This window comes from Orycteropus afer, unplaced genomic scaffold (assembly GCF_000298275.1).
Source record: "Orycteropus afer afer isolate SDZICR_OR568_19922 unplaced genomic scaffold, OryAfe1.0 scaffold00487, whole genome shotgun sequence".
Taxonomy (NCBI): Eukaryota; Metazoa; Chordata; class Mammalia; order Tubulidentata; family Orycteropodidae; genus Orycteropus; species Orycteropus afer.
In genome coordinates, this window is record NW_006922074.1 from 535459 (window position 1) to 561705 (window position 26247).

Consider the following 26247-nt stretch of genomic DNA (forward strand, 5'->3'; position numbering starts at 1 on the left):
ATGGCTGTGTGGGGCCTGAGAGGCCGCCTTGGCCTGCGCGGGTGCCTCGGCGCCGGCAGGATACTGTGTCTCCGTTTCCAGACCCGCGGCCCTCAGGGCGTGGAAAACGGAGATAGGTGAGTGCCTAACTGGAAAGTTAACTTTGATACCTGTCGTGAATTGGGGCGTCGTCGCCAAGTGGTACGTCACACCGCGTGAGGTCATCGAGGCAGCTGCCCGATGACGTAAAAGCTCTTGACGTCACCATGGCACCGTGGGCACAGCGGAAGGCAAACGCCTGGTTTTCTTTGGATAGTCAGAAGCCCAGCTATCAAGTAAGGCAGAGTATATGCCATGTGGGCCAGAAGGGACATCTTGCCCTGTTTCAGAGGAGGGTACTCAGTCTTTATGTTGACATCTCAAAAAGATACACCAACATGATCTAAGGATGGCTTTCACCATACCACCTGGGCCTCAGAAATTGTGGAGCACCGGAACTAATGAATTAATGTATGTCATAAGTGCAGCGATTTAACTTTTGAGTAACAGCGTATTTCCACATTTTAATTTTGAGGTGTATTTTAAAAATAGAGAGAGAGAGCCCTGGTAGGGCAGTGATTAAGCACCAGGCTGCTAACTGAAAGTTTTGATGGTTCGAACCCGCCAGCCACTCTGCAGGAGAAAGTGTGGCAGTCTGCTTCCATTAAGATTGGAAACTTTGTGGGGCAGTTCTACTCCGCCCTATAGGGTTACTGTGAGTCGGAATCCGATTGTCAGCAGTGGGTTTATTAAAGACACACAGTAGTGGTTTGGGAGTGGAATTCTTGCAATCCACTAGGGAGACCAGGGTTCAAATCCCGGCCAGTGCACTCCTCAGGCAGAGCCATCTCTCGTCTGTCAGTGGAGGCTGTGGAAAACACCTGATACACCCCTTTTGCACACTTATGCAAAGATTTCTGCAAGACAGCTTGTTGCTATGATGCTGAACAGGTTTCAGGAGCGCTTCCAGACTAAGATTGGGAAGAAAGGCCTGGCAGTCCACTTCTGAAAAATCAGCCAGTGAAAACTCCCTGTATGATAATGGTCTGAGCCTGTAGTGCACGGACTTGTCCTGAGTTGGGCCAACTTGATGGTGGCTGACAATGTTAAAGATGTTATGTTGCTACTTGGAGATACTGTAATTTTTCAGAACCCCGTGTTGGCAATTCATTCCTGAGTGTACTTGAAGCTTCATCGAATGGAAGTGGTCCAGGTTTCTTGTCTAGGGGTTCCTGACTCTGGGTGGAGTAGAGGTGAGAGTTTGAGCTGTGGAGTAAGACAGTTTTGGCCCTGAAGCCCATTCCCACTTCTCACTCTGTGAGCTGTAGTGTCCTCAATGATCAAATGAAGGTGCCTTCCTTCGGGGATGTTGGAAATATCCCAGATTATGCTTGCAATCCACTTAGTGCAGTGCATGGACAATAGGAAGTGATCAGTAAGTTCTTTTAGCAGATATTAATTGAGCATCTGTTTTGAGCAATGCTCTATATCAGCAGCTAAGCAGATATAAAAGAACTCAAACCAAATTCACTGCCATCAAATTGATTCCAACTCATAATGACCCTGTTTGGGTTTCCGAGGTGGTAAATCTTGATGGACGTAGATTCCTTCCTTCTGTGGAGTGTAGTCTTCCTTCTGAGGAGTGGCTGGTGGGTTTGAACTACCAACTTTCTGGTTAGCAGTCAAGTGCCTTAGGCACTATGCCACCAGAGCTCCTTAAGCAGATAAAAAAAAAACCCTCACCACCATTGAGTCTGTTTGACTCATAGTGACCCCTCCTTGGGTTTCCGAGGTGGTATAGACTCAGCCAAAACACAGGATGAAGGGAAAATAACGTCAACAGGAAGTTACTATCCCGGCAGAGAAGACATGTACCTCCCAAAGGTTATAAGCAGCAAGCTGTGGCCCACTGGAGGAGAGGTCCACTGTGTAAGCCATTCCTGTAACTTTCTCTCTGTCTTTTTATTGTGGTAAAATATATATAGCAAGACATTTACCATTCTAACCATTTTCAGTGTATAGTTCAGTGACAACAGTTCCATTATGCTGTGCATCCATCCCCACTATCTGTTTCCAACTGTTTTTCATCATCCCTAACAGAAACTCAGTGCCCTGTAAGCAGTAGCTTCCTATTTTCCCTGCCCCCTTGCCTCAGGTAACTAGTTGATAAGCTTTGGTCTCTTCCTTCACCTATTTTAGGTATTTCATAGAAGTGAGATCATGCATTCTTTGGCCTTTTGTGCTTTATTTCACTCAGCACAAAGTTTCCAAGGCTTATCTGTATTATGGTATGTATCAGAACTTCCCTTCTCTACTGAATAATATTCTGTTGTATGGATGTACCATATTTTGTTTATTCATTCATCTGTTAATGGTTTAAGCATCTCTTGATGTTTATTTCTCATTAGGTCACAGCCTTCCTTGAAGATCCCCAAGATTTACACCAAAACAGGAGACAAAGGTAAAGTGAGATCAGGTGAAAAATGTACCAAAAGATAGGTGTCAGACTCCATTTTAAACACCTTGCCAATTCTTTACCACCATTAAAAAGCAAGTGACCAACCTCGATATACTAGAATGAAAAATGCCCAAGATATATGAAGTGATAAAAGCAAATTACAGAGCAATCATGTGTATTCACATATGCATAGAACTTGGGTTGCTTGGCTTATTGTAAAGGAGGGAGATGGCACAGCATAGGGAACCATGGGGCACCTCGGTAAGAGGATATTGGAAGCATTTGTGACCTGTGATAGTATTGGGCTTGTGCTAGGTGATTTGCAGAAGGACTTGAAGAAGTGGGGATTTACTCCAGATTGGATACTGTTAGGAAGCAGAGGTAATTTTTTTATGATTTGGTATCTTAATACAGGCATACCTTGGAGATAACTATGGGTTCAGTTACAGCCCACAGCAATAAAGCAAATAATCATCAGACAGTGAGTTACGTCAATTTTTTTTGTTTCCCAGTGCATATAAAAGTTATATTCACATTATACTATAGTCTATCAAGTGTTCAATAGCATGATGAAAAAGTTTGAAATATTGTGAGAATTACCAGAATGTGACTTGAGAGACAGGAAGTAAGCACATACTGTTGAAAAAAAAAAAGCACCGACGGCCTTGCTTGATGCAGGGTTGCCACAAACCTTCAATTTGTGAAAAACACGGTATTGGTGAAATCAATAAAGTGAAGCGCAATAAAATAAGGTATGCCTGTACTTTTTATCTAGAAGGTGGGGGGAACAAAGAGGGGCTAAGGCCATAGTCAATGAGGAAGTAGAAATTACTTTAGCCAGGAAAGGGAGATTTGTCATTTTTATTGTTTAAACAATATTCAGACATGATCCTGGGGACATTGGTGATTCGATAGATAGAATTCTCAGCTTCCATGTAGGTGACTAGGGTTCAATTCCCAGCTCATGCCCCACCCGCCTGTCAGTGGGGACTTGCGTGTTGCTCTGAGCTGAACAGGTTTCAGTGGAGCTTTCAGACTAAGGTGGCTGCTTCAGAAAATTGTTGTTAGGTGCCATGTAGTCGGCTCTGCCTCATGGTGACCCTGTGTACAGCACAGCGAAACGCTGCCTGGTCCTGTGCCATCCTCACAGTCCTGGCTATGCTTGAGCCCACCGTTGCAGCCACGTGTCAGTCCATTTCACTGAGGGTCTTCCTCTTTTGCTGTTCATCTACGTTACCAAGCATGATATCCTCCAGGGACTGGTCCCTCCTGACAACATGACCAAAGTACAAGAGGCAAGTCTCACATCCTCACTTCTAAGGAGCATTCTGGCTGTACTTCATCCAAGACAAATTATTTGTTCATCTGGCAATCCATGGTATATTCAGTATTTTTCACCAACACCACCATTCAAATGCTTCAACTCTTCTTTGGTCTTTCTTATTCATTGTCCAGCTTTTGCATGCATATGAGGTAATTGAAAATCCCATGGTGTCTTAGGCTGGGTTCTCAGAGATGCAAAACCAGTGAAGCTTGTAGGGAGAGAGAGAAAAAAATTTACTTCAAGGAAATGGCTCATGGATACCATTTGACCCAGCAATCCTATTACTAGGTATATATCCTAGACAAGTGAGAGCCAGGACAGGAACAGATATATGCACACTCATGTTCATCTCAGCACTATTTACAATAGCAAAAAGATGGAAACAGCCTCTATGCCCATCAGTGGAAGAGTGGATGACCAAACTATGGTACATACATGTAATAGAATGCTATGCAGCATTACAGAATAATATAGAGTCTACAAAACACCGCATAATATGGATGAACTTGGAGGACATTATGCTGAGTGAAATAAATCAGTCACAGAAGGACAAATATAGTATTAGTTCGTTGTTGTGGAGGGTCAAGGAAAGGTTTATAAATGGAGGAAAACTTTCTTTGTTAGTTGCCAGGGGTGGGAGGGGAGGGGAGGGAACACTGCAAAGAAAAAAAAAGCAACACAATGACCCATGTCATTTAGTTTTGTGTATTTCACTGTACATAAATTATATTTAAATAAAATGCATAAATAAATAAAGGGAGGGGGAGGAAATGGCTCATGGACTTGTAGAACCTGACAAGTTCCAAGTCTGTGGGTCAGATGTCAAACGAGCTTTCTCCTGACTCACATAGCTACAGGGGCTGACACCCGAGGTCCGCAGGCAGCACAGCAGGCTGCTGGCTTTGAGGCTGACAAATCCAAGATTGGCAGGTAAGATGGCAGGCTGTTGGCTCACAGGCTGGGTGGGCAGTAATCCCAACATCAGCAAGCAATATAGAAGGCCACAGGTTCAAATCTAAGAACTGGTGGTCAGATGATGACAAGCCAGATGCAGGATCTTGATCCAGCAAAAAGCCAGAGGGCTTTGCCAGAGCTTTTCCATGTCTTTTGGGAGCAGGCCACACCCTGAAGGAAATTCCCTTTCAACTGATCGGCTGGTCGTAGCATATCTCGTCATAGAGGTGATTATATTGTATCAGATCTCATCATGGGGAGTCAGTACAACATAACTGCTAAACCAGTGAGAGTCATGACCCAGCCAAGCTGACATACAACCTTAACCATCACTATGTTTTGGGTCAGACACACTTTAGTCTTCAAAGTGATATCTTTGCTCTTTAAAGAGGTCTTTTGTAGCAGATTTGCCCAGTGCAGTATGTCATTTAATTTCTTGACTGCTGCTTCCATGGTGGTTTGTTTTTTTTTTTTTTTTTGCTTTTTGCTTCCATGAGTGTTGATTATGGATCAAAATCCTTGACAACTTCAGTCTTTTCTCCATTTATCATGATGTTGCTTATTGGTCCAGTCATAAGGATTTTTTTTTTTTTTATGTTGAGGTGTAATCTATACTGAAGGCTGTAGGCTTTGATGTTCATCAGTAAGTACTTCAAGTCTCCATTTTCAGCAAGCAAGGTTGAGTCATCTGCATATCCCAGGTTGTTAATGAGTCTTCCTCCAATCCTGATGCTGCATCCTTCTTCATATAGTCCAGTTTGTCGGATTATTTGATCAGCATACAGATTGAATAAGTATAGTGAAAGAATACAACCATGATGCATACTTTTCCTGATTTTAAACCATGTAGTATCCCCTTGTGCTGTTCAAACTACTGCTTCTTGGTCTATGTACAGGTTCCTCTTAAGCATCATTAAGTGTTCTGGAATTCCCATTCTTCGCAATGTTATCCATAATCTGTTATGATCCATCCAGTCAAGTGCCTCTCAATAGTCAGTAAAATACAGGCAAACATCCTTCTGGTATTCTCTGCTTTCAGCCAAGATCCATCTGACATCAGCAATGATATCCCTTGTGCCATGCCCTCTTCTGATTCTGGCTTGAATTTCTGGCACTTCACTGTCAGTGTCCTGCTGCAACTGTTTTTAAATTATTTTAAGCAAAATTTTACTTGTTTGTGATATTGTTCAATAATTTCCGTATTCTATTGGTGTAGTGCCTAAGGCATTTGGCTGCTAACCAGAAGGCTGGTGGTTCAAACCCACGAGCTACCCTGGGAAGGAAGACTGGGCAATCTACTTCCGTAGAGATACTGCCTCAGAAACCCAATGAGGGGTTGCTATGAGTCGGATCTTTGTCGACGGCAATGTGTTTGAGTTTATTGGATCACCTTTCTTTGCAACGAGCACAAATATGTGTCTCTTCTGGTCAGTTGGGCAGGTAGCTGTCGTCCATATTTTGTGGCATAGACAATTGAGTGCTTCCGGTGTTGCATACATTTGACATCTCAATCAGTATTCCATCAATTCCTAGGAGCCTTATTTTTCACCAATGCCTTCTGTGCAGCTTGTACTTCTTCCTTCAGTACTACTGGCTCTTGATCATATGCCACCTCCTGAAATGGTTGAACATCAACCAAGTCTTTCTGGTGCAGTAACTCTTTGTTTTCCTTCCTTCTTCTTTTGTTACTTCCTGTGTCATTCAATATTTTGCTCATAGAATCTTTCAGTATTAGCAACTGGAGGCTTGAATTTTTTTCTTCAGTTCTTTCAGCTTCAGAAATGCCTGGTGTAGTCTTCCCTTTTGGTTTTCTAACTCCAGATCTTTGCATATTTCATTATAATACTTTGTTTTGTCTTCTCAAGCTGTCCTTTGAAATCTACTATTCAGCTCTTTTACATCATCATTCCTTCCGTTTGCTTTAGCTACTCTCCATTCAATAGCAAGTTTCAGTCTCTTCTGACATCCATTTTGGTTTTTTCTTTCTTCCCTTTTTAATGACCTGTTGCTTTCATTATGTCTGATGTGCTTAATGTCATCCCACAACTCATCTGGTCTTTAGTCATTAGTGTTCAGGGCATCAAATCTATTCTTGAGATGGTCTCTAAATTCAGGTTCTAAATAATTGAGGTTGTATTTTGGCTCTTGTGGACTTGTTTTAATTTTCTTCAGCTTGAACTTGAACTAGCATATGAACAATTGATGGTCTGTTCCATAGGCAGCCCCTAGACCTTATTCTGACTGATGATATTGAACTTCTTCTTCACCTCTTTCTACAGATGTAGTTGATTTGATTTCTATGTATAGTCACCTTTTATGTTGTTGAAAAAGGTATTTGCAATGCATAAATCGTCAGTCTAGCAAAATTCTGTCATTCCGTGTCGTTTCTATCACCAAGGTCATGTTTTCCAACTGTCTTTCCTGATTGCATGTTTGATCAATTTCAGGCTGCAAAAATGAGTGAAAATCTTCAGTTTCTTCATCTTTGGTTGATAGTGGTTGGTACATAAGTTTGAATAATATTAACTGGTCTTCCTTGTGGGCATATGGATATTATCCTATCACTGGCAGCATTGTACGTCGGGATAGCTTGAAATGCTTTTTTGATGATGAATGCAGTTGCCATTCCTCTTCAATTTGTCATTCTTGGTATAGTATTGTTGTTGTTGTTGTTATGTGCCGTCGAGTTGGACCCAACTCATAGCAACCTTTCCTTGGGTTTCCGAGGCAGTATCACTATGGAAGTAGATTGCTCAACCTTCCTTCCGAGGAGCGGCTGGTGGGTTTGAACCGCCAGCCTTCTGGTTAGCAGTCAAGTGCCTTAGGCAACTCTGCTACCAGAGCTCCTTCTTGGTATAGTAGACCATATCATTGTCTGATTCAGAATGGCCAATACCAGTCCATTTCAGATCACTAATGCCTAGGATGTCAATTTTTATGCATTCCATTTCATTTTTGACCACTTTCAGTTTTCTTAGATTCATACTTCATACATTCCATGTTCCAGTTATTAATGAATGTTTGCAGATGTTTCTTCTCCTTTTGAAGGAGCTCTGATGGTACAGTAGTTAAGACATTTGGCTGCTAACCAAAAGGTTGGTAGTTTGAACCCACCCGCTGCTCTGTGGAAAAAGGATGAGGCACTCTGCTTCTATAAAGATTTATAGCCTTGGAAACCCAGTTATGGATCATTATAAGTCAGAATCGACTTGATGGCAGTGAGTTTGGTTTTTGGTCTTTTCATTTTGAGACATGCCACCTCAGCAAATGAAGGTCCCCAGTCGTATTTTGAGTGCCTTCCTGAGGGGCTTGTCTTCAGTGCTGTATCAGTGTTCCACTGCTGTCGATAACGTTTTCAGTGACCAGTTTCCTCAGAAGTAGAGCATCAGGTCCTTCTTCCTAGTCTCTCTTAGTCAGGAAGCTGTGCTGAAACCTGCCAGCCATGGGCGACATGGCTGGTATTTGAAATAACAGTGACCTAGCTTCCAGCATCACAGCAGCATGCAAGTCACCACAGCACGACATCCTGACAGACGAGTGGTGGCTTCAGAAAATGAGCCAGTGAAAACCCAGTGCATCACAAGGGTGTGATCCATAGGCGATCATGGCGATGGCACAGCGTTTTGTTCCATTGTGCATGGCGTGGACATGATTCAGGGCCAACTAACAGCCACTAACAACAGCAAGTGACCTGCATGGTGTTACACTTTGGAAAATGGCAGCAAACATGATTACAGAGTAGTCTTGTTTGGATCTTGATCCGTCACACAGCTTGCGTTGATCCTATGATATTGGTGTTCTTTGAGATCATTTGTGTTCAACCAGAGACCACCAGCGCCTCCCTGTGAGTTTGGAGCAACACCAAAGTCTAGCTGATTCTGCTGTCTGCGGTGGTGGTGTCCTCCTTCCTAGTGGTTGAGGGGAGAAGGGCAGGAAATATAAGCTAAGCAGGAGGTCAGAGGACTTTTGAGTATATGTGCATAAGGTTTAATGTGTGTGTGTATACGTATACACACACACACACACACACACACACACATATATAGGAGCTCTGGTAGCATAGTGCCTAAGGCACTTGACTGCTAACCAGAAGGCTGACGGTTCAAACCCACCAGCTACTCCTTGGAAGGAAGGTTGGGCAATCCTACTTCCGTAGTGATACTGCCTCAGAAACCCAAGGAGGGGTCGCTATGAGTCGGGACCGACTCGACGGCAAACAACAACAACAACAACATATATATATACATATATATATATATATATACACACATATATATACATATACATATATATATATACACACACACACATATATATATATATAAAGGACAGCCAGAATGCTCCTTAGAAGCAAGGATGGTGAGCCTTCATCTCCCGTATTTTGAACATGTTATCAGGAGGAACTAGTCCCTGGAGAAGGAAGTCATGCTTGGTAGAAGGTCAGCGAAAAAGAGGCAGACCCTCAACAAAATGGACTGACACAGTGGCTGCAACAGTGGTCTCAAGCACAGCAGCAGTTGGGAAGCCCAGGCCTGGGCAGTGTTCCATTCTTGTGTCCACCGGGTCACTGTGAGTCGGGGCGGACTTGATGGCACCTAACAGTCACGAATGAATACTGTATGTTTAAAATAAAAGCCTATTAGGAAAGCAGTCAGGACAGTAGTTACTGACTGGGGGGAGCTCTTGAAGGAGACACATGGTGGGTTCTAGGTGCTGGTTGTGTTCTGTTTCTTGTGCTGGTTACAGAGGCACGTTCCTTTGGTAATAATTCATCAACTTGTGTATTTACGAGTTTCTGTGTATGTGTTATACTTCAAGTTAACATTTTTTAAAAAGAACATACCAGGAAATAAAAGCCATAATCTGAGCCAGCCACACGTTTTCCCACAGGGTTTTCTAGCACCTTCACGGGAGAAAGAAGACCGAAAGATGACCAAGTGTTCGAAGCTGTGGGAACAACAGATGAATTAAGTTCGGTTATTGGGTAAGGAAGATGGGATTGGCCTTGAGGTTCAGTTTGAATTGGGCATTAGTAAATGTAATATCTGTGAAATGCACGTGAGGGCTGCTAGTCCCAACCCTCAATGGACTTGCCTCAGCCTGGAAGCATGGGGCATCTCCTGGGCTGCAGACCCCTCTCCCCTCTGGCCCTGCCTCTCCCAGGCTGGCATCTATCCCTCACCATGTAGCTGCCTCCCCTCACCCTCGGCTCCCTCACTGTTTCAGGGAGTGTGTGTGTGCCCTCGAACTACACACATGAAGTGAAAGGGGTGAGCTGAACACAGAAGGTGTGTGTCAGATGTGCTACATAAGGGCCAAGCTTCCTTCCTGACACCTTGATGCGAACCAGTGAGACCCATTTTGGACTTCTGACCTCTAGAACTGGAAGATAAATATCTGTGTTGTTTTAAGCAACTTAGTTGGTGCTGTTTGTTACAGCAGCTAAGGTTTAGATGGTGGACTCAGGGAACTGGTCAGAATGGGCCAGGCCATGTTGCAGTAACAAGCGGACTCCGAATCCCATGGCTTATGCCATGAAAGGTGGATTCTGTGCCCTTGCTTCAAGCCCATCATTGGCTGGCAGCAGCTCTGCTCCACGTGACCTTCACTCCTGGACCTGGGCTGGTAGGGGACCCTGGAACAATACCAGCTGCTTTAGTTACCTAGTGCTGCTCTGACAAGAATATAATGCTTGAAGAAATGAGTTTATTCTCTCACAGTTTGGAGGCTTAAAGTGCCAGGCTCTAGGGGCTGGGTGAAAGCCCCCAACCTTGGGCTTCAGCTCTGCCTCCTGCTCCCAGCCCACTGAAGCTAGAGGTGTTTCTTGACTCAGACAGCTGCTGGTTGCTGAGGCTGACAAGCCCAGGGTTGACAAGCAACAAGGCAGAGTCCTGATGTTACCAAACCACACTGCAGGCCATTAATTCAAGTCTATTGAAAGTCCCAAGGTTGGCAGAGCATGGCAGGCTGCTGTACAACGACATGGCTACACACAGGGTTCAAGTGTGCCATAAGCTAGAGACCTTTCCCCAAGGCATCTCCTTATATACAGGAAGCAGGCCATATCACTTGGGCAGCTACTCAGCTGCTCAAAGTAGATTCCACCATAGAGTTGATTACCAGTCTCATCATGGGGAATACTACATCCAGCTGCCCAGCCACTCAACCAGGCCCAGCCAAGTTGACACACAAACTTAAGTACCACACCAACCATCAGGGCAGAGGGAAAAGACAGCATGGTGAACTCATGCTGGCTCCTGGAACTTCCAGCAGAAGAGACCTGCATCCTGTCCCTTCTAACCAGTCCTCCATTTTGTGGTGTATTGTAAGTCCTAGCCTCTACGCCTGTTTAGGGTGGGGTGTGTCTTGAGTCCCGCCTTGCTGAAGGGTATGACTCAAGGCACCACCCTTCGTTTCCTTGAGGGTGTGTGGGTGAACGTTCTGGGAAAATTTGCCCTTTCTTGCTCTGGTCCTGTGTTTGGTTCGTCGTCATCACCCCTGGACTTGAGACAGCAGCTGGTCATCTGACCCGCTCATTTGGACTCACCAGCCCCTGTAACCACACAGGTGTGGCAAATCCTCCAGACCTATCTGCAGACTTGAGACTTAACCAGGTTCCCAGCCCCCACCACCACCTGAGCCATTTCCTTGGCAGTTTGTGAGTTCTGTGAGACATTGCAGTGAAATACGGAACCCTAAGACAGGAGAGAGAGTAATGAGGGGAAAGGAGGAGGAGGAATTCTTGTTAGAGATGATGGAGGGGTACAGCAGTTTGGAAAAGTTGGACATTGGGGGCATCTGGGACATCTTTAACCTCTGCCTCATAGCCTTGTGCTGATCCTTCTAAAAGAAAATATGCAAGCAAGCTTCCACCAGCAGAGACTATACCACGCCTGCTCAACATTTGATTGGCCAGCGCCAGTCACGTGGACACACCTGACAGTGGAGCGGGAGAGGCAGTGACTATCTGGGAAGTGTAGTTTAGTTCATCCCACTCAGCAAGCTGTAAACAGTGCGAGCAGCGCCAGTCCCAAGGCCCGGCTGTTACAGAGAAGGGTGCGTGGGAGTCAGGAGGGCTGGCTTCACATCCTGTGCTCGTGCCTCAGAGGCACCAGCTCTCAGTAGCACCGTCCCTTCACAAAACCCTCTTCTGGTAACCCTCTTGCCGCCAAGTGTTCCCTGCCAGGGCCCTGGCTGGTGTGGAAGGGGGTGCAGTGTGCTGAGGGAGCCCAAGCCAGGGGGCCTGACCTCCATCCAGGCCAGTTTACATCCTCATGCCAGCCCTCCTCCCTGAGGGACTCACTCAGCCTTCATAGTCCCACCTCTAACATCACCTCCTCCAGGGAGTGCTCCCTGACTCCCAGCTGAGACAGGGACTCTTGTCCTTCCTTTCGGAGCGCAAACTCCTGTTTGCAATGCTACGCTCAGTAGTGTGCTGTCTGCTTGGTGTCTCTCCCTCTCCCGCTAGACACCAGGTATGCTGGATGGATAGAGCTTCCCACTGAGGCACTGGGCCTGGCCAGAGGAGGCACCCCGACATAAAGGCTGAGTGGGTGAATAAGTAGAAGTGAAGGCATTTTAAGAAGCAGATATCCCTATCCAAATGGAAGGTTATGGTGCTCTTGTCAGCAAGAAAAATAACCCCATGACTATTAGAACAAAATTAGCTAAATGGTGTACCACCTGAAAGCCTTCTTTTCTCACAGTCAAATAGGCCCTGGGGAAATTATCAGAGGCAATTATTTTTCCTTTATTCCTCATAGGTTTGCTATGGAATTAATCACGGAAAAAGGCCATACATTTGGTGAAGAACTCCAGAAGGTGAGTAGCACTGTCCTTCCCTCAGTCACCCTTTAGCTGTAAAATGGGGCACATAGAGATGACGCTCCCTCACAGGTGGGTGTGAGGACCGCATTAGTGAGGGATGCGATGCGTAAGGTGCAGGGGTTCTCAGGTCAGGGTGATTCTACTGCCCAGGGGACCCCAACCATGGTCTGGAGACATTTCTGGTTGTTAGGAGCTGGGAGGGGGCAGTGTTACTGGCATTGTGTGGGTCAAGGCCGGGGTGCTGCTCAACGTCGTACAGCGCACACGTCTGCCCTCACCACAAAGAACGAGAGGAGCATCAGGGTGGCTACCCCACCTGCAGCGCCTCAGTTAATGCCATGACGGAGCTCGGGGTGGCCCAGCTGCGGGCACCTTAGTTGTTAGTACTATCGCTCTACACCTTAAGAAGCAATGGGCACTCTGACTCCAGAGAGAACTTCAAAAACAGAGGCCAGATACCATCCCCAGAACGCTACGGATGTGGTCAAAGGTCTCGGCCTAGTTGGTACGCAGGTTGACCTGAGTCATTAGAAACTGCTCCCTGGAGGGTCAGCCCTCCAGTACTGCCCGGCTTTGTGCCCCTGGTGATACATCCAGGATCCTGGGAGCAAAATAGGGTCCTGGGGCTGCTGCAGGCCATGGTCCTGCTTGATCACTGCAGAAGCCTACAAGGTGGAGGTTAGTGTCCACATATCATCAGAGGAAAACCAAGGCTCAGAAAGGGAGACTGGCCCAAGGCCCCACAGCCAAGATTCAGCAGAGCTGGAGTCTCTCTTGATTCTGAAATTGGTACAAACTCTTTCTAGTCCCTGGGGATCAATGCTGTGCTTGGCCAACCCCGGGGGTATTAATTATCACTGCCCTCTTCCACCAGGAAGGCACAGATACTGAAAGGCAGGTAACTTGCCTGAGGTCTCCCAGCTAGTCTGTGTCCAGCATGGGGTCAGCAGTCTCCTGTGCTCTCATCCACTGTGTCCTACTTCCTCATACCCTGTCACGGTGACTGTTTTGTGAGAGGCTACAGACCTCCTCCCTCCCCACAGCTCCAAATGGAGGACAAAGGCAGAAGCAGGTGTTGTGGGTCTCATTGATGGGCCAGGAGCTCAGTCCTCTCAAGCTGATGGGCTCCCCCTATTCCCAGTACATCCGCTGTCCCCCTTAGAGTACAGGCCTCACCCCAGCCATGCTTCCTGCTTCCAGAACACTCCTCAGCCTCAACCTTCCACAAACCTCAGCTGACTCCCAGACTATGTTCCTGCCACTCCCTGCCTTCACAGTTTGCAAAGCACTGTTACATTTGGCCTCTTGGCCTAATGGGTAATCAGAAAAAAAGCAAACCTATTGCAGTTGAGTCTTTTTTGACTCATAGAGACCCTGTAGAACAGAATGGGTCTTCCCTATAAGGTTTACCAAGGCTGTAATCTTTATGGAAGTAGACTGCTCTATCTTTTTTCTGTGGAGTGGCTGGTGAGTTCAAACTGCCAACCTTTGGGCTAGAAAACCAAAGCTGTCAGTTTAGGATAAAGGAACAAACCTTTGCAGGGCCCAGGCATGTAGAAGACAGTGATCAGGACCAGAAGGTACCTCTTGACTGTCACTGAGATGCTTGTGTGACCATATGTGTGAGCTAGTGGCCTCCAAGGGAGGCTTTTCCTCCAACAGCCCCCAAAAGAGCCATGCCAGGTACCCCTCAGCAGGGCTGGGTGTCCATGATGCAGACAGAGTTTGCTAATTGGCCTTTAAGCGCCAGCTCATCCGAGGCTCTGATAGAGCCCTGCACACAAGCACTTGCCAGCCTTGCGTAGAATCATGCCCAGCCTATCACAAATACGGCTTCATTCTCACCTTCTCCTGCTTCCCCCAGATCCAGTGTATGCTGCAGGATGTCGGCTCCGCCCTCGCAACGCCCCGCTCCTCGGCCAGGGAGGCGCACTTAAGTAATTCTCAAACCCGCTGTGTGTATTAAGAGGGCCCTGTGGGGGGTCTAGGCTCCCAGGGGTCTCTTCCCTGGGGAGTCACCACCTGGGATGCACAGGTGGGCCAGTCATGCTCATGGACCCTGGGAGGTGAGGTACCACCTGCATCAGTGGAAGTGGTTTGCATGGCTTCCTGGGCAGAAGGGTGTGGGGACTGTTTTCCTGATGACACATGATGGGCTTCAGGGCGCTGACATTCTGCTCCCCACCTCAGAACAGGCCGCATTCACAGAAGCGCCCATCCTGGAGCTGGAGCAGTGGATTGACAAGTACTCCAGCCAGCTCCCACCTCTCACGGCCTTTATTCTGCCTGTAGGTATTGGATGGTCTCCACCTGGGAGGGCTGCTGGTCATGGGGATGGACAGAAACATAGGGGCTTTGATCAGACCCCCTCTTCTGCTACTAACAGTGACAGAAATGGTCCCCTAAGTCCCCTCCAGCCCTGCCCATGTTGGAGAGGAAGGGCAGAACACTGCCAGAGGGGCGTCAGGGCCTGCATGTGGGCACCCCACACCCACACCTCTGCCCCCAGCCAACACCCACTTTCTCCTTTCAGTCAGGAGGCAAGAGCAGCTCTGTGTTGCACCTCTGCCGGGCCGTGTGCCGTCGAGCCGAGAGATGGTAAGGGGGCCCGAGGGAGAACGAGATGGAGCCTCACAGGGTTGGGTCCAGCCCCACGTTGACAGACCTTCTTTGTGTTCAAGTCCTTGTCCCCAGAGCCCTTACATTTCAGGGCAGGGAATAACTAAACCAATACCTGTTACCTATTTCTTTGAGTTGACTCTGACTCTTAGCAACCCTATAGGACAGAACAGAACTCCCCCAGAGAGTTTCCAAAGCTGTAATCTTCGTGGAAGCAGACAGCCTTATCTTTTCTCCTACAGGAGAAAGTGGGTTCAAACCACTGACTTTCCAGTTAGCAGGCAAGCACTTAACCACTGTGTCACCAGAGCTCCCTAAATATGTCACTTCCCATCACAATCAGCACTATGGCAGATAAGCATGAACAGGGTGGGAATAGGTCCTGGGAACTTCATTTGTAAATTCACACATACAGTGTTTTTGAACTGGGTAATACATTCACAAGACACAAAAGGATGAAAGGGGACTCACTCCCCAGTTCCTGGGGTGTTAATTTAGATGGTGTGGTCAGGGGAGGTTGCCAGAGAGAGGAAGTGCTGTTTGAGCTGAGCGTGCCTAAGTGACTGTATAACTGCACACCGTGACAAGGAGCATGGGGGAACGGTGCTCAGAGCCAGGACGCTGCAGCCTCGGGGAATATGGGCAGAGGTCTCTCAGAGCTGGGCAGCCTGAGCCAAGTTAAAGGATGAGGGGAGAGGCAGGGCAGTGGTCAGGCACAGGAACTGTAGGGGAGACCCCAAAGTGGGAGACAGAGTCTGCTTTGAGAGAACAGGTGGGAGGTGGGAAGGCCTGGATGCAGAGAGAAGGGGGGTGCATGGGGCAAGACAAGGCCAGAGGGGTGAGCAAAGCCAGGGCAGGCGGGGCCTCCTAGGCCCTGCAGGGTGTCTGCTCCATCCTGAGAGCGAGGAAGCTACTACAGATGGGTTCCGGGTGCTGAGGGTCTAGACAGGATCTAGGCCATCGGACCAGATTGATACTGGTTCTGCATTTTGAAAGGACCCCCTCTGGTGGCTGGGTAGAGGAGGGTCTGGAGGGGCCTGCAAACCATGGGAGTTTGGATAGAAGCTACTATCATCCTGTTGTTGTTATTTGCCATCGAGTCGGCCCCGACTCCTAGCGACCCCTCCTTGGGTTTCTGAGACAGTTATCACTATGGAAGTAGGATTGCCCAACCTTCCTTCTGAGAGTGGCTGGTGGGTTTGAACCGCCAGCCTCCTGGTTAGCAGTCACTATCATCATACCAACCCCAAACTCCCCTCACTCAGAGTTGGAGAGAAGGGACCTCCAAGAGCTACTGACAACCTTTTCAAGGAAACATTAAAGGAGTAATTGCAAAATCTGCATTTAAGCCATTCACAGACCAGGCCCACAGCTTTATGGAAAAATGGAAACAGAACCTTACTTTGACACATGACAGGGCTGTACCAGCACTTTCTGTTCATGATTTCCTGGTTCTACTGATGAGAACCCTGGGACAGAGGCAGAGGTGGCCCCCCTCTCACAGGAGGGAGGCAGTTGGGGCTCAGAGAAGTGATGCTGTCGCCTGGGTCACCTGGGGGGCTCGTGCTGGAATCAGGATTTGAGCCCAGGTCTGTCTGGCCCCAAACCCCAGCCTCTCTCCACCATCCTACATCACAAAGGTGGTATCCTTCCCTGAAAGGATCTTGGGGTCAGATGGTCTTGAAAGGGATCCTGGTTAATATAAAGAGCTATGGCTTTGAAAGAAAACTCTGCTGGTTTTTACAAAGCTACCCCCATCAGCCATACTCGGAATGGCAAACAATTGGAAACAACCCAAAGACTCAACAGTGGGAACTGGCCAAGGAGACAGTGGGTCATCAGCATACCAGACAATTGTACTGCATTGAAGTGACAGTATACAGACTGCCCATGGTATGGAAAATATGGACCACTGAGGGGAGCCCAGCATGGAGTGAGGACCCCACAGGGGCAGCTGTAGCTGCAGCGACTTGCGGGTTTTGTGGGGCTGGCCTGTGTCTCAGTTACCTAGTGCTGCTCTCCCAGAAAATATGCCGCAAATGAATGGCCTTGAAAAACAGGGATATATTCTCTTATAATTTTGGAGGCTAGAAGTCTGAGTTCCAAGTGCCAGCTCTAGGGACTGGGGGAAAGCCTCTTGACCTTGGGCTTCAGCTCTGCCTCTTGCTCCTGGCCTGCTGAAGCTAGAGGCTTCTCTTAACTCAGGCAGCTGCTGGCTGCTGAGGCTGACAAACCCAAGGTCAACAAGTAAAATGGCACAGTTCCAAGATTACCAAACAACATGGCAGGCCACTAGTTCAAGTCCAAAGATAGGCCCAAGATAGGCAGGAAACAGCAGCCCGGTGAATGAACATTCTGCTACATGCAGGGTCCAGGCGTGCCAAAAAGCTGCAGAGACCATTCTCAATGCTGCTGCTGCTTTGGTGGAAGCAGACCACAGCTCTCAAGGCAGCTACTCAGCTGCTCCAGTAGGTTCCACCCTGGAGTTGACTACAAACCAGTCTTATCACGGGGAGTAACTACATCCAGCTACCCAGCCACTCAAGACCAGGCCCAGCCAGGTTGACACATAACTACCACAGCCTGGGTGCAAATCTTGTTGGGCTACTTCCTGTGTGGCCTGGGTGGGGACAGAAACCCTGTGCCTCGATTTTCTCATCTTGAAAGTGGGGAGAGTGGCTCCCAGCAAGCTTGTGCAGACAGGTGCTATGCAGGAGAGGCCTGGCACGGGCCTGCCACATCCCACTGGTGCTCAGTAAATGGCAGCCCAACATCTAGGAGGTCTGCACACAGACTGGTAAGAGCACCCGTGAGTTCAGACTCACACACACTGTGGGAGTTTGGTTGCTTGGGTCTTTTTCTCCCCTGTGAAGTTGGAGCCCCAGGTGGTGCACATGGTTACTGTACTCAGATGCTGGCTACAAGGCTGGAGGTTCGAGTCCACCTCAAGGGGGCTCAGGAGAGAGTCCTGGTGATTGTCTCAAAAATCAGCCACTGAAAACCTTGGGGAGCAAAGCTCTACTTTGACACGCAAGGAGTTGCCATGAGTTAGCTGACTCGATGGCAACTGGAGGTTGCTCTAAGTCATAAGTTAGAAGGGGCTTAGAGTGGTAACTCCTTGGGAGTTTAAAATCGCCTTCTCCTGCCCCTCACCACATCCAGGGAGGATCCTCAGGCCTAGCGAGATAAAGGCAGGCAGGCCTGGGATGTGGAGCACCACATCCTCTGTGCCATCTTCTACTCCCCTCAGCCAAGCCATGCACGTGACCCGCCCCAGGTGCCTTGTTTACACACCGGGGTTTGTTCTCCATCTGTGAGGCCAGTGGTTTCTGTGCAGGCTTAGGTCTGGGAGCTGCAGGCCGTGGGGCTTTCTGTGCCCAGGGCTCCAGTCCCACATCAGGAGGAGGGTGTGCTGAATACCACAATGCGGTCTATGTGTATATATATATGTATATGTTCTGTATCTGTACACTGGAATATCCCCTTCCTTTCCAGCGTGGTGCCTCTTGTCCAGATGGGAGAGACGGATGCAAACGTGGCCAAGTTCTTAAACAGGTACTGAGCGTGCTTCAGAGGGGACCCCTCCTCGGAAACACTGGGCACATTCCTCAGGGCATAATCGCCGTGGAATGGGCCCGAGGAGCAGGGCTGGGTTGTGGTCATTCACTCATTTGGTCTGTCACTGAATAGTCACCGAGCAGCCGTTGTATGCCAGGCCCTGGGTGCAGGGATCCAGTGGGGGACCAGGCAGATGCTGTCCCTATCCCCTGAGGGTAGGACCTTGTGGGGAGAGGGTGCTGTAACGTAAACAAAGCCAGCACAGAAAATGCTTTAGGTGTACAGGGAGTGTGGTCACAGGGGGCCTTTCTGAGGTTGGATGTCTTGATGGTGACTGACAAGGGAGCCCAGAAAATGGGATCCCCTCTCTCAGCCAATCCTCCCCCAACCCCTACTCTCCAAGGTCCCCAGGCAGTATGAACAGGGAGAAGACAGCCAGGCAAAGCCTGTCTGGGCCCTGGGGCAGGTCTCAGAAATCCTTCAGCTTCCCAGCTTGGCCTCAGCAGCCCAAAGCCTGACTGGCCAGTTACCACACCAGAGCCCACCCCAGCCTTGGCTTGTGCAGTGCAAGGAACGGGCTAGAAGAAAAGAGGATGGGGCTGTGCCCAGGGAGGTGCCCCAGGTGGCCAGAAAGGGACCCTACGGCTGGTGCTGGCCCCTTCCTTTGAACACCTCTCCCATGGGGATAAGGGAGCCCCGACAGCTCCCGCCTGGGAGTGGAGTGTGGTCTCTTTCGGCCAACACGGGGGAATAGCGCCATTCCATCTCCACAGCTGCGAGTGACCCCACGGAGTTGTGTGCACCAGATCTGTTCATTCCCTCGGCAAGCCCCCACAGAGCAGTGATGCAAGTGCGTCGCCACCTCCACGGAGTGTGAACGGGCAGAGCCCCGAGCTCATGTGCCCTCCTGAGCGACCCTGCATGCTCACATGGTCCCAGGAGTTCGCACACACACTCCAGTTTGGGAAGCACCAATCTTGGCACTTGAAGGTGCAGAAACCAATGCAGGGAGTGGCCAGAGGTGCCTATCATTTGTGGCCAGGGTGGAGGCACGGTAGGCCTCTAATCCTGCAGGGAAAGCCCCAGTCCTTGCAGGGGGAGGGGAGCTTGGTTGTCATGGAAGCTCTTCCTCAGCATGCCATACATCAAGCCAAAGTTGATACTCCTGGGGGCACAGAATTTCTGTTTCCTCCCTTAAAGTTAATTTGGAAAGGACCCAGTTAGCATTGATCTCTTGTTTCAGATGGTCCCCTTTGCTTCCCTCTCCCCCGTAGACTCAGTGACTACCTCTTCACATTAGCCAGATATGCAGCTATGAAGGAAGGGAATCAGGAAAAGATATACAAGAAGCCCTGACCGGGAGGACCAGCCCTGAGGCACTGGGCACAAGTGCAAGGGGAGCCATCTTTGACCCCTCAGTGGCCAAGAAGTGAAGACTTTGCCCCCCACGGACCAGATCCCTGAAGGTCTCCCCCGGGGGGCTGGACGCTGGCCCAGACTCAGTTGTGGTTCAGAAGCCCCACCAAGTCTCCCTGGGAACTGTTCCAGAATTCTATTTCCTCTCCAGGCTCTCCTTGGCCTAGAAGGTGGGAATAAATTGAATATTGTGGGAAAGAAATGGAAGGTTATGGCTGGAATGAAAGCCCTGTGGAAAAAAGAACGAAGTAGGAAAAGTTTGAGCTAGTGTGCGTGTGTGTGTGTGTGAGAGAGAGAGAAAGAGTGTGTGTGAGTGTGGGTGTGAGAGAGAGCTAGCGAGAGAGAGTGCCCGTGAGCTTGAGTGACTGTGTACCCAGGCTGTTCAAGGATTTGGACTGCTACCAGAGACCCTTTGAAATGTAATTGTGATTTACCTGTGCCAGAGGGGCTTTAAATGCCACATTTATCAAGGAGAAGGCAGACAGGATTTGGTAGTTTCGTCACCCCGGAGCCACGCATCACCACTGAAGTGTGGGATGAAGGCCCACTGCAGATTTACAGGCGAGACCTCAGCAACACTCCACAGGATTGAAGTGTGTGGGGCGCAGGGGCAGCGGGGAGAATCCTCTAGAGAGGATGGAGACCCCGGGGAGAGAAAAAAACCCACTCTAAGAGGGCACGCCGTGCCCCTGCCCAGGCAGACAGCGTCCAGCGTCTGCAGGGCTATGGGCCCAGCTTGAGAAAATAAGATCCTCAGCTTCAGCGTGGCCAACAGCGACGTGCGTATTTCTCTGAGGTCGCACTTGGCTGGTTTATGCCTCTGCGAGCCAGCGTATTTTATTTCAGTTGTCTCCACTGCTCCCTCCTGCCATGAAACGGCACCGCCAGTGCCAGCCGCGTCCTTGGAAGGGGGATATTTATGAAGGGCGGAGAGACAACCCTCAGAACCGGAAGATTCCATGCTGCTAATTGCAGGAAATGACTTTTCAGAAGGGCAGGCTGTTGCTGACTGTCAGGCCTCGTGAATTCAATCCAGCAGTCATTTATTTATGGAGGCTACTGAGCACCAGACACCATGCTAGGCTGGGGGAGGCTGGCCACACTGCTGTCCTTCTTGCTGGCAAGTCAGCAGACACTTGATCATCAGTCACCTGCATATTTTTACCTGCCTACTTATCACATCACCTGCTAATTTCGCAGGAGGAGCAGGCACTTCTTGTCTCTTCCAGGTCCTTTCATACCTGTCATGCTGCCGTGGCCCTCGTGTTGGGTTGAGTGGTCAAGGGGCATATGAGCCCTAAGTGACTTTCCTCCAGGAAGTGGCCATGTCCAGTGCCTCCCTCTTCCCTGATCCCTAGGTGAACACCAGGCTTCATACTTGGGGGTTGCTTGGTGTTTGCAAACAACTGAAAACAGGAAGTAAAAATACAAGTGTTTCCAGAGCAATTAATGGTATCTTGGAGTGTATGGGTCGGGCAGACAGTTAAAGCACTCAGCTGGTAACCAAAAGGTTGGAGGTTGGAGTCCACCCAGAGGCACTTTGAAAGAGAGGCCTGGTGATCTATTTAAAAAAAACAACCATCCATTGAAAACCCCATAGCACGCAGTTCTACTCTGACAGACGTGTGTTGCCATGAGTCAGATTGATAGCAAGTGGTTGGTTGGTTTCTGTTACTGTTTAATGACAGTTAACTGTGCCATCTAAGCCCCAAGGCTCAGCCAAGAGCAAAGCACTCAGTTATGCCCTCACCTCAATGCCTGGAAGGAGCGGGATGTATATAATAAAACAACTTCACACTCCCAGCCCTGGTAAGACATTCTACAAAGATGAGGGGCCCCTTGGAGCAAATACAACATCCTCAAGTGACCATCTTTGAAACAAGGCCATGTGCAGGCCCTGTACCCAGCAGTCCTTCCAAAGACAGGCCATCAAAGGCTGGATGTGAATCCTTGGGCTTCCAGGCCCAGCTCTGTACCTTCCTGCTCACAAACAAACATCACCCTGAGACCACCCAGGCACAGGGCACACTAGGTAGCGCTCCCGTGCCTGCAGCCTCAGAGAACTTGAGAACACCTCCCTTTGTGGGCCCAGAGGCGGGGCTGGTGGGGCACATTTGCTCTTGGGCAGTGCCACAGTGAGCCTTGTTGGAAGCTGAGGAAAAGGACAGTCGTAGCCTCTGTGGACATTTATCACAATTTAAAAAAAAAAACAACAACCAAACTCACTGTCAAGTCAGATCTCACTCATTGTGACCCCTCTTTGGATTTCTGAGGCAGTATCACCACAGAAGTAGGTTGCCCAATCTTCCTTCTGAGGAGTGGCTGGTGGGGTTGAACCCACCTGCTTTCTGGTTAGCAGCTGAATGCCTTAGGCACTATGCCACCAGAGCTCCTTTTTTTTTTTTTTAAATTGTGATTTGGGTGAAGATTTACAGAGCAAATTCACTTTCCATACAGCAGTTCACATATACTTTGTCTCATGTCATTGACCACAGTTTACCACAATGCAACAGCTCCCCTCCCACTTCCTCCCCATAGTTACCTCTTCCCAGTGTCCATCCCTCCATACACTCCTGCCCCCAGAGCTGTCTCCCTGTGCATAAGCAGCCCTTCTTTCTCCTGTGATTGTTCTCTCCAAGGAGTGTATCTATTTGAGGTAAATGTTTAACTCATATGCCTGTATTTTGTTTGGCTGGAAACCACAGGTGTGGGTTCAATTCCAGACCTGAAGGGCAGCTAGGGGCCATAGTCTCAGTGGTTCCACCAGGCTCTATCGGACCAGCAAACCTGGTCCCCACCAGAGCTCCCTTTACAACAGCTTCCCCTTTTTTGAGTCAAGTGGAAAAACTTAAAAGCTCTACAGTCAAAAACAGGACCTAGGGTAGCATGGTGCCTAAGGCACTTGACTGCAAACCAGAAGGCTGGTGGTTCAAACCCACCAGCCACTCCTTGGTTGGGCATCTATTTCTGTAGTGATACTGCTTCGGAAACCCAAGGAGGGGTCACTATGAGTTGGATCCGACTGGACGGCAGTGAGTTAGAGGCGTAAAAGTTAAGTGCTTTCTGCTACCATGAGTGGCTCTGTGGGAGAAAGATTTGATGATCTGCTCCCATAAAGATCATCGCCTCAGAAACCATATGGGGCAGTTCTATGTCACATGGGGTTGCTGTGAGTCAGAATTGACTGGGTGGAACCCAACGCCACCACCACCACAATTAAAAAAACAAAACAAAACTATAGCTTTATAGCCCTTCATTGCCCCGTCTCCACATACCATTGTCAACCCCCCGTGACTGTTCCGTTACACAGTAACACAGGCTGTAAGACAACAGCCTGCTTTGATTTAAAATTAGGATATTTTATTCACCACGGTTTTTTATTTTTGGCATTTTTTTTTTGTTGTTGTTTTTTAAAAGTACAATTAAATTTAGCTTAGAGGGCCATGGGGTTTCTGTTAGGGGTGATGGACAAACTTAGAGACGGAAAGTCATGATAGCACAACATGAATGGGAGTAAGGTCACTGAATAGTACGTGTGAAAAATGTTGAAATGGTAGATGTCTTGTTAGATGTATCTGTACCCCAATAAACAATGATTGTTTAAGCAACATAAAACCCCATAATATTAAAATAGCATTTATCTTGATTACTATTTTGGCATGCCCTAAAATTCTGCACCCAACACAGTTCCTCACTTGCTTCCCCCTCACCCGGGTCCTGTCTGTGGATCAGTGTTTGGCACCCATACCAGAGATAAACTTTTGTTGGCTGCCATCAAGTCGAATCCAACTCTTGGTGACCCTATGTGTGCACAGTACAGTTGCTCCATTGGGTTTTGAAGATGGGGACCTTTGGGAAGCAGATCACTAGATCTGCCTTCCAAGGCATCCCTGGCTAGGCTTGAACTGCCAGCCTTTTGGCTAAACCAAAACCACTCACTGCCATCGAGTCAGACCCAACTCACAGACACCCCTCATTGGGTTTCTGAGGCAGTATCACTACGGAAGTAGATTGCCCAACCTTCCTTCTGAGGAGTGGCTGGTGGGTTTGAACTGCCAGCCTTCTGGTTAGCAGTCAAGTGCCTTAGGCACTATGCCACCAGACTCCTGCCTTTTGGCTAGTAAATCAAACTCATTGCCATAGAGTTGATTCTGACTCAGAGACCTCCATTGGGTTTCTGAGGCAGTAAATCTACAGAAGCAGATTGCTCCATCTTCCTCCTGCGGAGTGGCTGGTGGGTTTGAACCATCAACCTGGTTAGCAACCACATGCCTTAACCACTATACCACCAGAGCTAGTAGGTGAGTGCCACCCAAGGACTCCTGGTTGTTGAATATTCCATTCTAGAGAACTCCACCGTAATAATGATACCAGCCAGTGTGTTGTAAGCATCTGCTGTATGCTAGGCACCATGCCACGTGCTCCACAGACCTTATCTAATCCTCACAGCAGCCCTAGAGGGAGGCCCTCATCTGCCCAACTTTGCAGGGGCCTAGCACCCAGCCTCCTGGCTCCTGGCCCAGTACCCCTTGCCTCGCACCCCACTGCTGTTTGATAGCCTTTTTTTTTTTTACTCCCTGCTTGACAGCCATTTTTAATCATGACGTAGGCTGCAGTGAACACCACCAGGCGCTAACAGATTCCCCTGTCTCATTTCTCAACCTCGTTTCTCTTCCTGCTATTTCATGGCTATTGTTAATGTGCATTTCACTGAGTAGTTTTTGCATCCAAAGTTGCAGCACATCCCTATGACAAATGTCCCTGGTTCCAAATCCCCCGTCAACTGCAATGTCACCCTTGCCTCCTCCCCACCTTCCAACAGCCCATCCAGTTTTATGATCACTCTGTCCCAGTTATCGCTACTGAACCTTTAAGAATCCAGAGGCATTTCAAGTGTAATTGAATAAAATTCTTTTATAATAAATTCCACATGAATGCTACATGAATCAGCGCTGGGAAGGATTTGTGACTCGTTCCTCCCTCGGAGTGGGGCTCTGAAATTTTGCTGGCAGTACTGGACCCAAGTGGGTCCTTTTTTGGATTAGCAAGAGGAATAAATTCAGTTTTAACACCCTTCGGTCTATTGCTTTTCTTCTCTGATGGTCCCTCGTGGGAGACAGCATTTGAGCCCTCCAGGGGCAGGGGCAGGGGAACGTCCCTCCTGCTGCCCCACTCCACAGAAGCAGAAGCTCCCAAAACCGTGGTCCACCGTCATTGGAATTAGGATGAAAGCGTCATGCATGCTCTTCCTAGGTAGATGAGCCTGCGTGTCAGTTCGGAAGTCTGCATAGCTTCAGGAAGTCCTTGGAAACCCTAGGTAAGAAGGAGAACCCAGGCAATGACTACTTCAGGAGCTAAGTCCAGATTCACCAGGCAGCTTCTGGGGTTCATGCAGTCCCATTCTTGAAGTGTGAGAAAGAACCCTTGGGGCTGGCTGGGAGAGGCTAATGAGATGGCCTTGAGACTTAAAGATTGTGTAGGCGGCTTGGAGATTCCCGAGTGGTGGTAGGACCTAAGAATTAACCCAAAAATCACCCCACTAGCCAGGGACTGCATGAAAGACTGTGTACGGTGGCTGGGGAACAAACGGAGAAGGTGAAGAGAAAGGTGGGCTGAGTTGTGGACTTTTGCCGGTCCGGAGGGCGCCGCCATGTTGTAGGTTTAAAAAGCGGCTTGACTATTTTGGATATTTAAAGAGACGGCGCTCTCGCAGTTTCCTGTGGTGGTAGGACTTAAGAATTAACCTAAAATCACCCTGCTAGCCAGGGACTGCACTGAGGACTGTTCACTGTGGCTGGGGAACAAACGGAGAAGGTGAAGAGAAAGAGGGGCTGAGCTGTGGACTTTTGCCAGTCTGGAGGGTGCCGCCATTTTGAAGGTTTAAAAAGTGGCTCAACTATTTTGGATATTCAAAGAGACAGCTCTCTCGCAGATTTCTGGGGCTTAAGAACACGTTCTGCTTTCCAGCAACCCCAAGGACACTCAGAGCCTGCCAAGACTGAAAAGGTACGACATTCTTCTTGTTACTACACCCTACACCCGCTTGGTGAACAGAGGTGTGGCCATCCCCACT

The 26247-nt window shown here is 48.6% G+C and overlaps 1 protein-coding gene across 1 annotated transcript; it reads left to right on the forward strand.

Annotated features, from left to right (window-relative positions):
• On the forward strand, positions 1–20114 carry MMAB (metabolism of cobalamin associated B). Its single transcript, XM_007954996.1, has 9 exons — positions 1–116; positions 2427–2479; positions 9645–9738; positions 12518–12575; positions 14446–14518; positions 14772–14869; positions 15115–15179; positions 18696–18755; positions 20033–20114. Exons 1-9 carry the CDS (start codon positions 1–3, stop codon positions 20112–20114), a joined length of 699 nt encoding a protein of 232 aa, XP_007953187.1.
• Positions 20115–26247: the final 6133 nt, after the last annotated feature.

Excerpts from the sequence above, each read along its gene's own strand:
- MMAB (XM_007954996.1), top strand. The coding sequence starts at position 1 with ATGGCTGTGTGGGGCCTGAGAGGCCGCCTTGGCCTGCGCGGGTGCCTC. Across the intron at positions 2,480-9,644 it reads CACCAAAACAGGAGACAAAG|GGTTTTCTAGCACCTTCACG; the intron begins GTAAAGTGAGAT and ends GTTTTCCCACAG. Across the intron at positions 14,870-15,114 it reads TCACGGCCTTTATTCTGCCT|TCAGGAGGCAAGAGCAGCTC; the intron begins GTAGGTATTGGA and ends TTCTCCTTTCAG.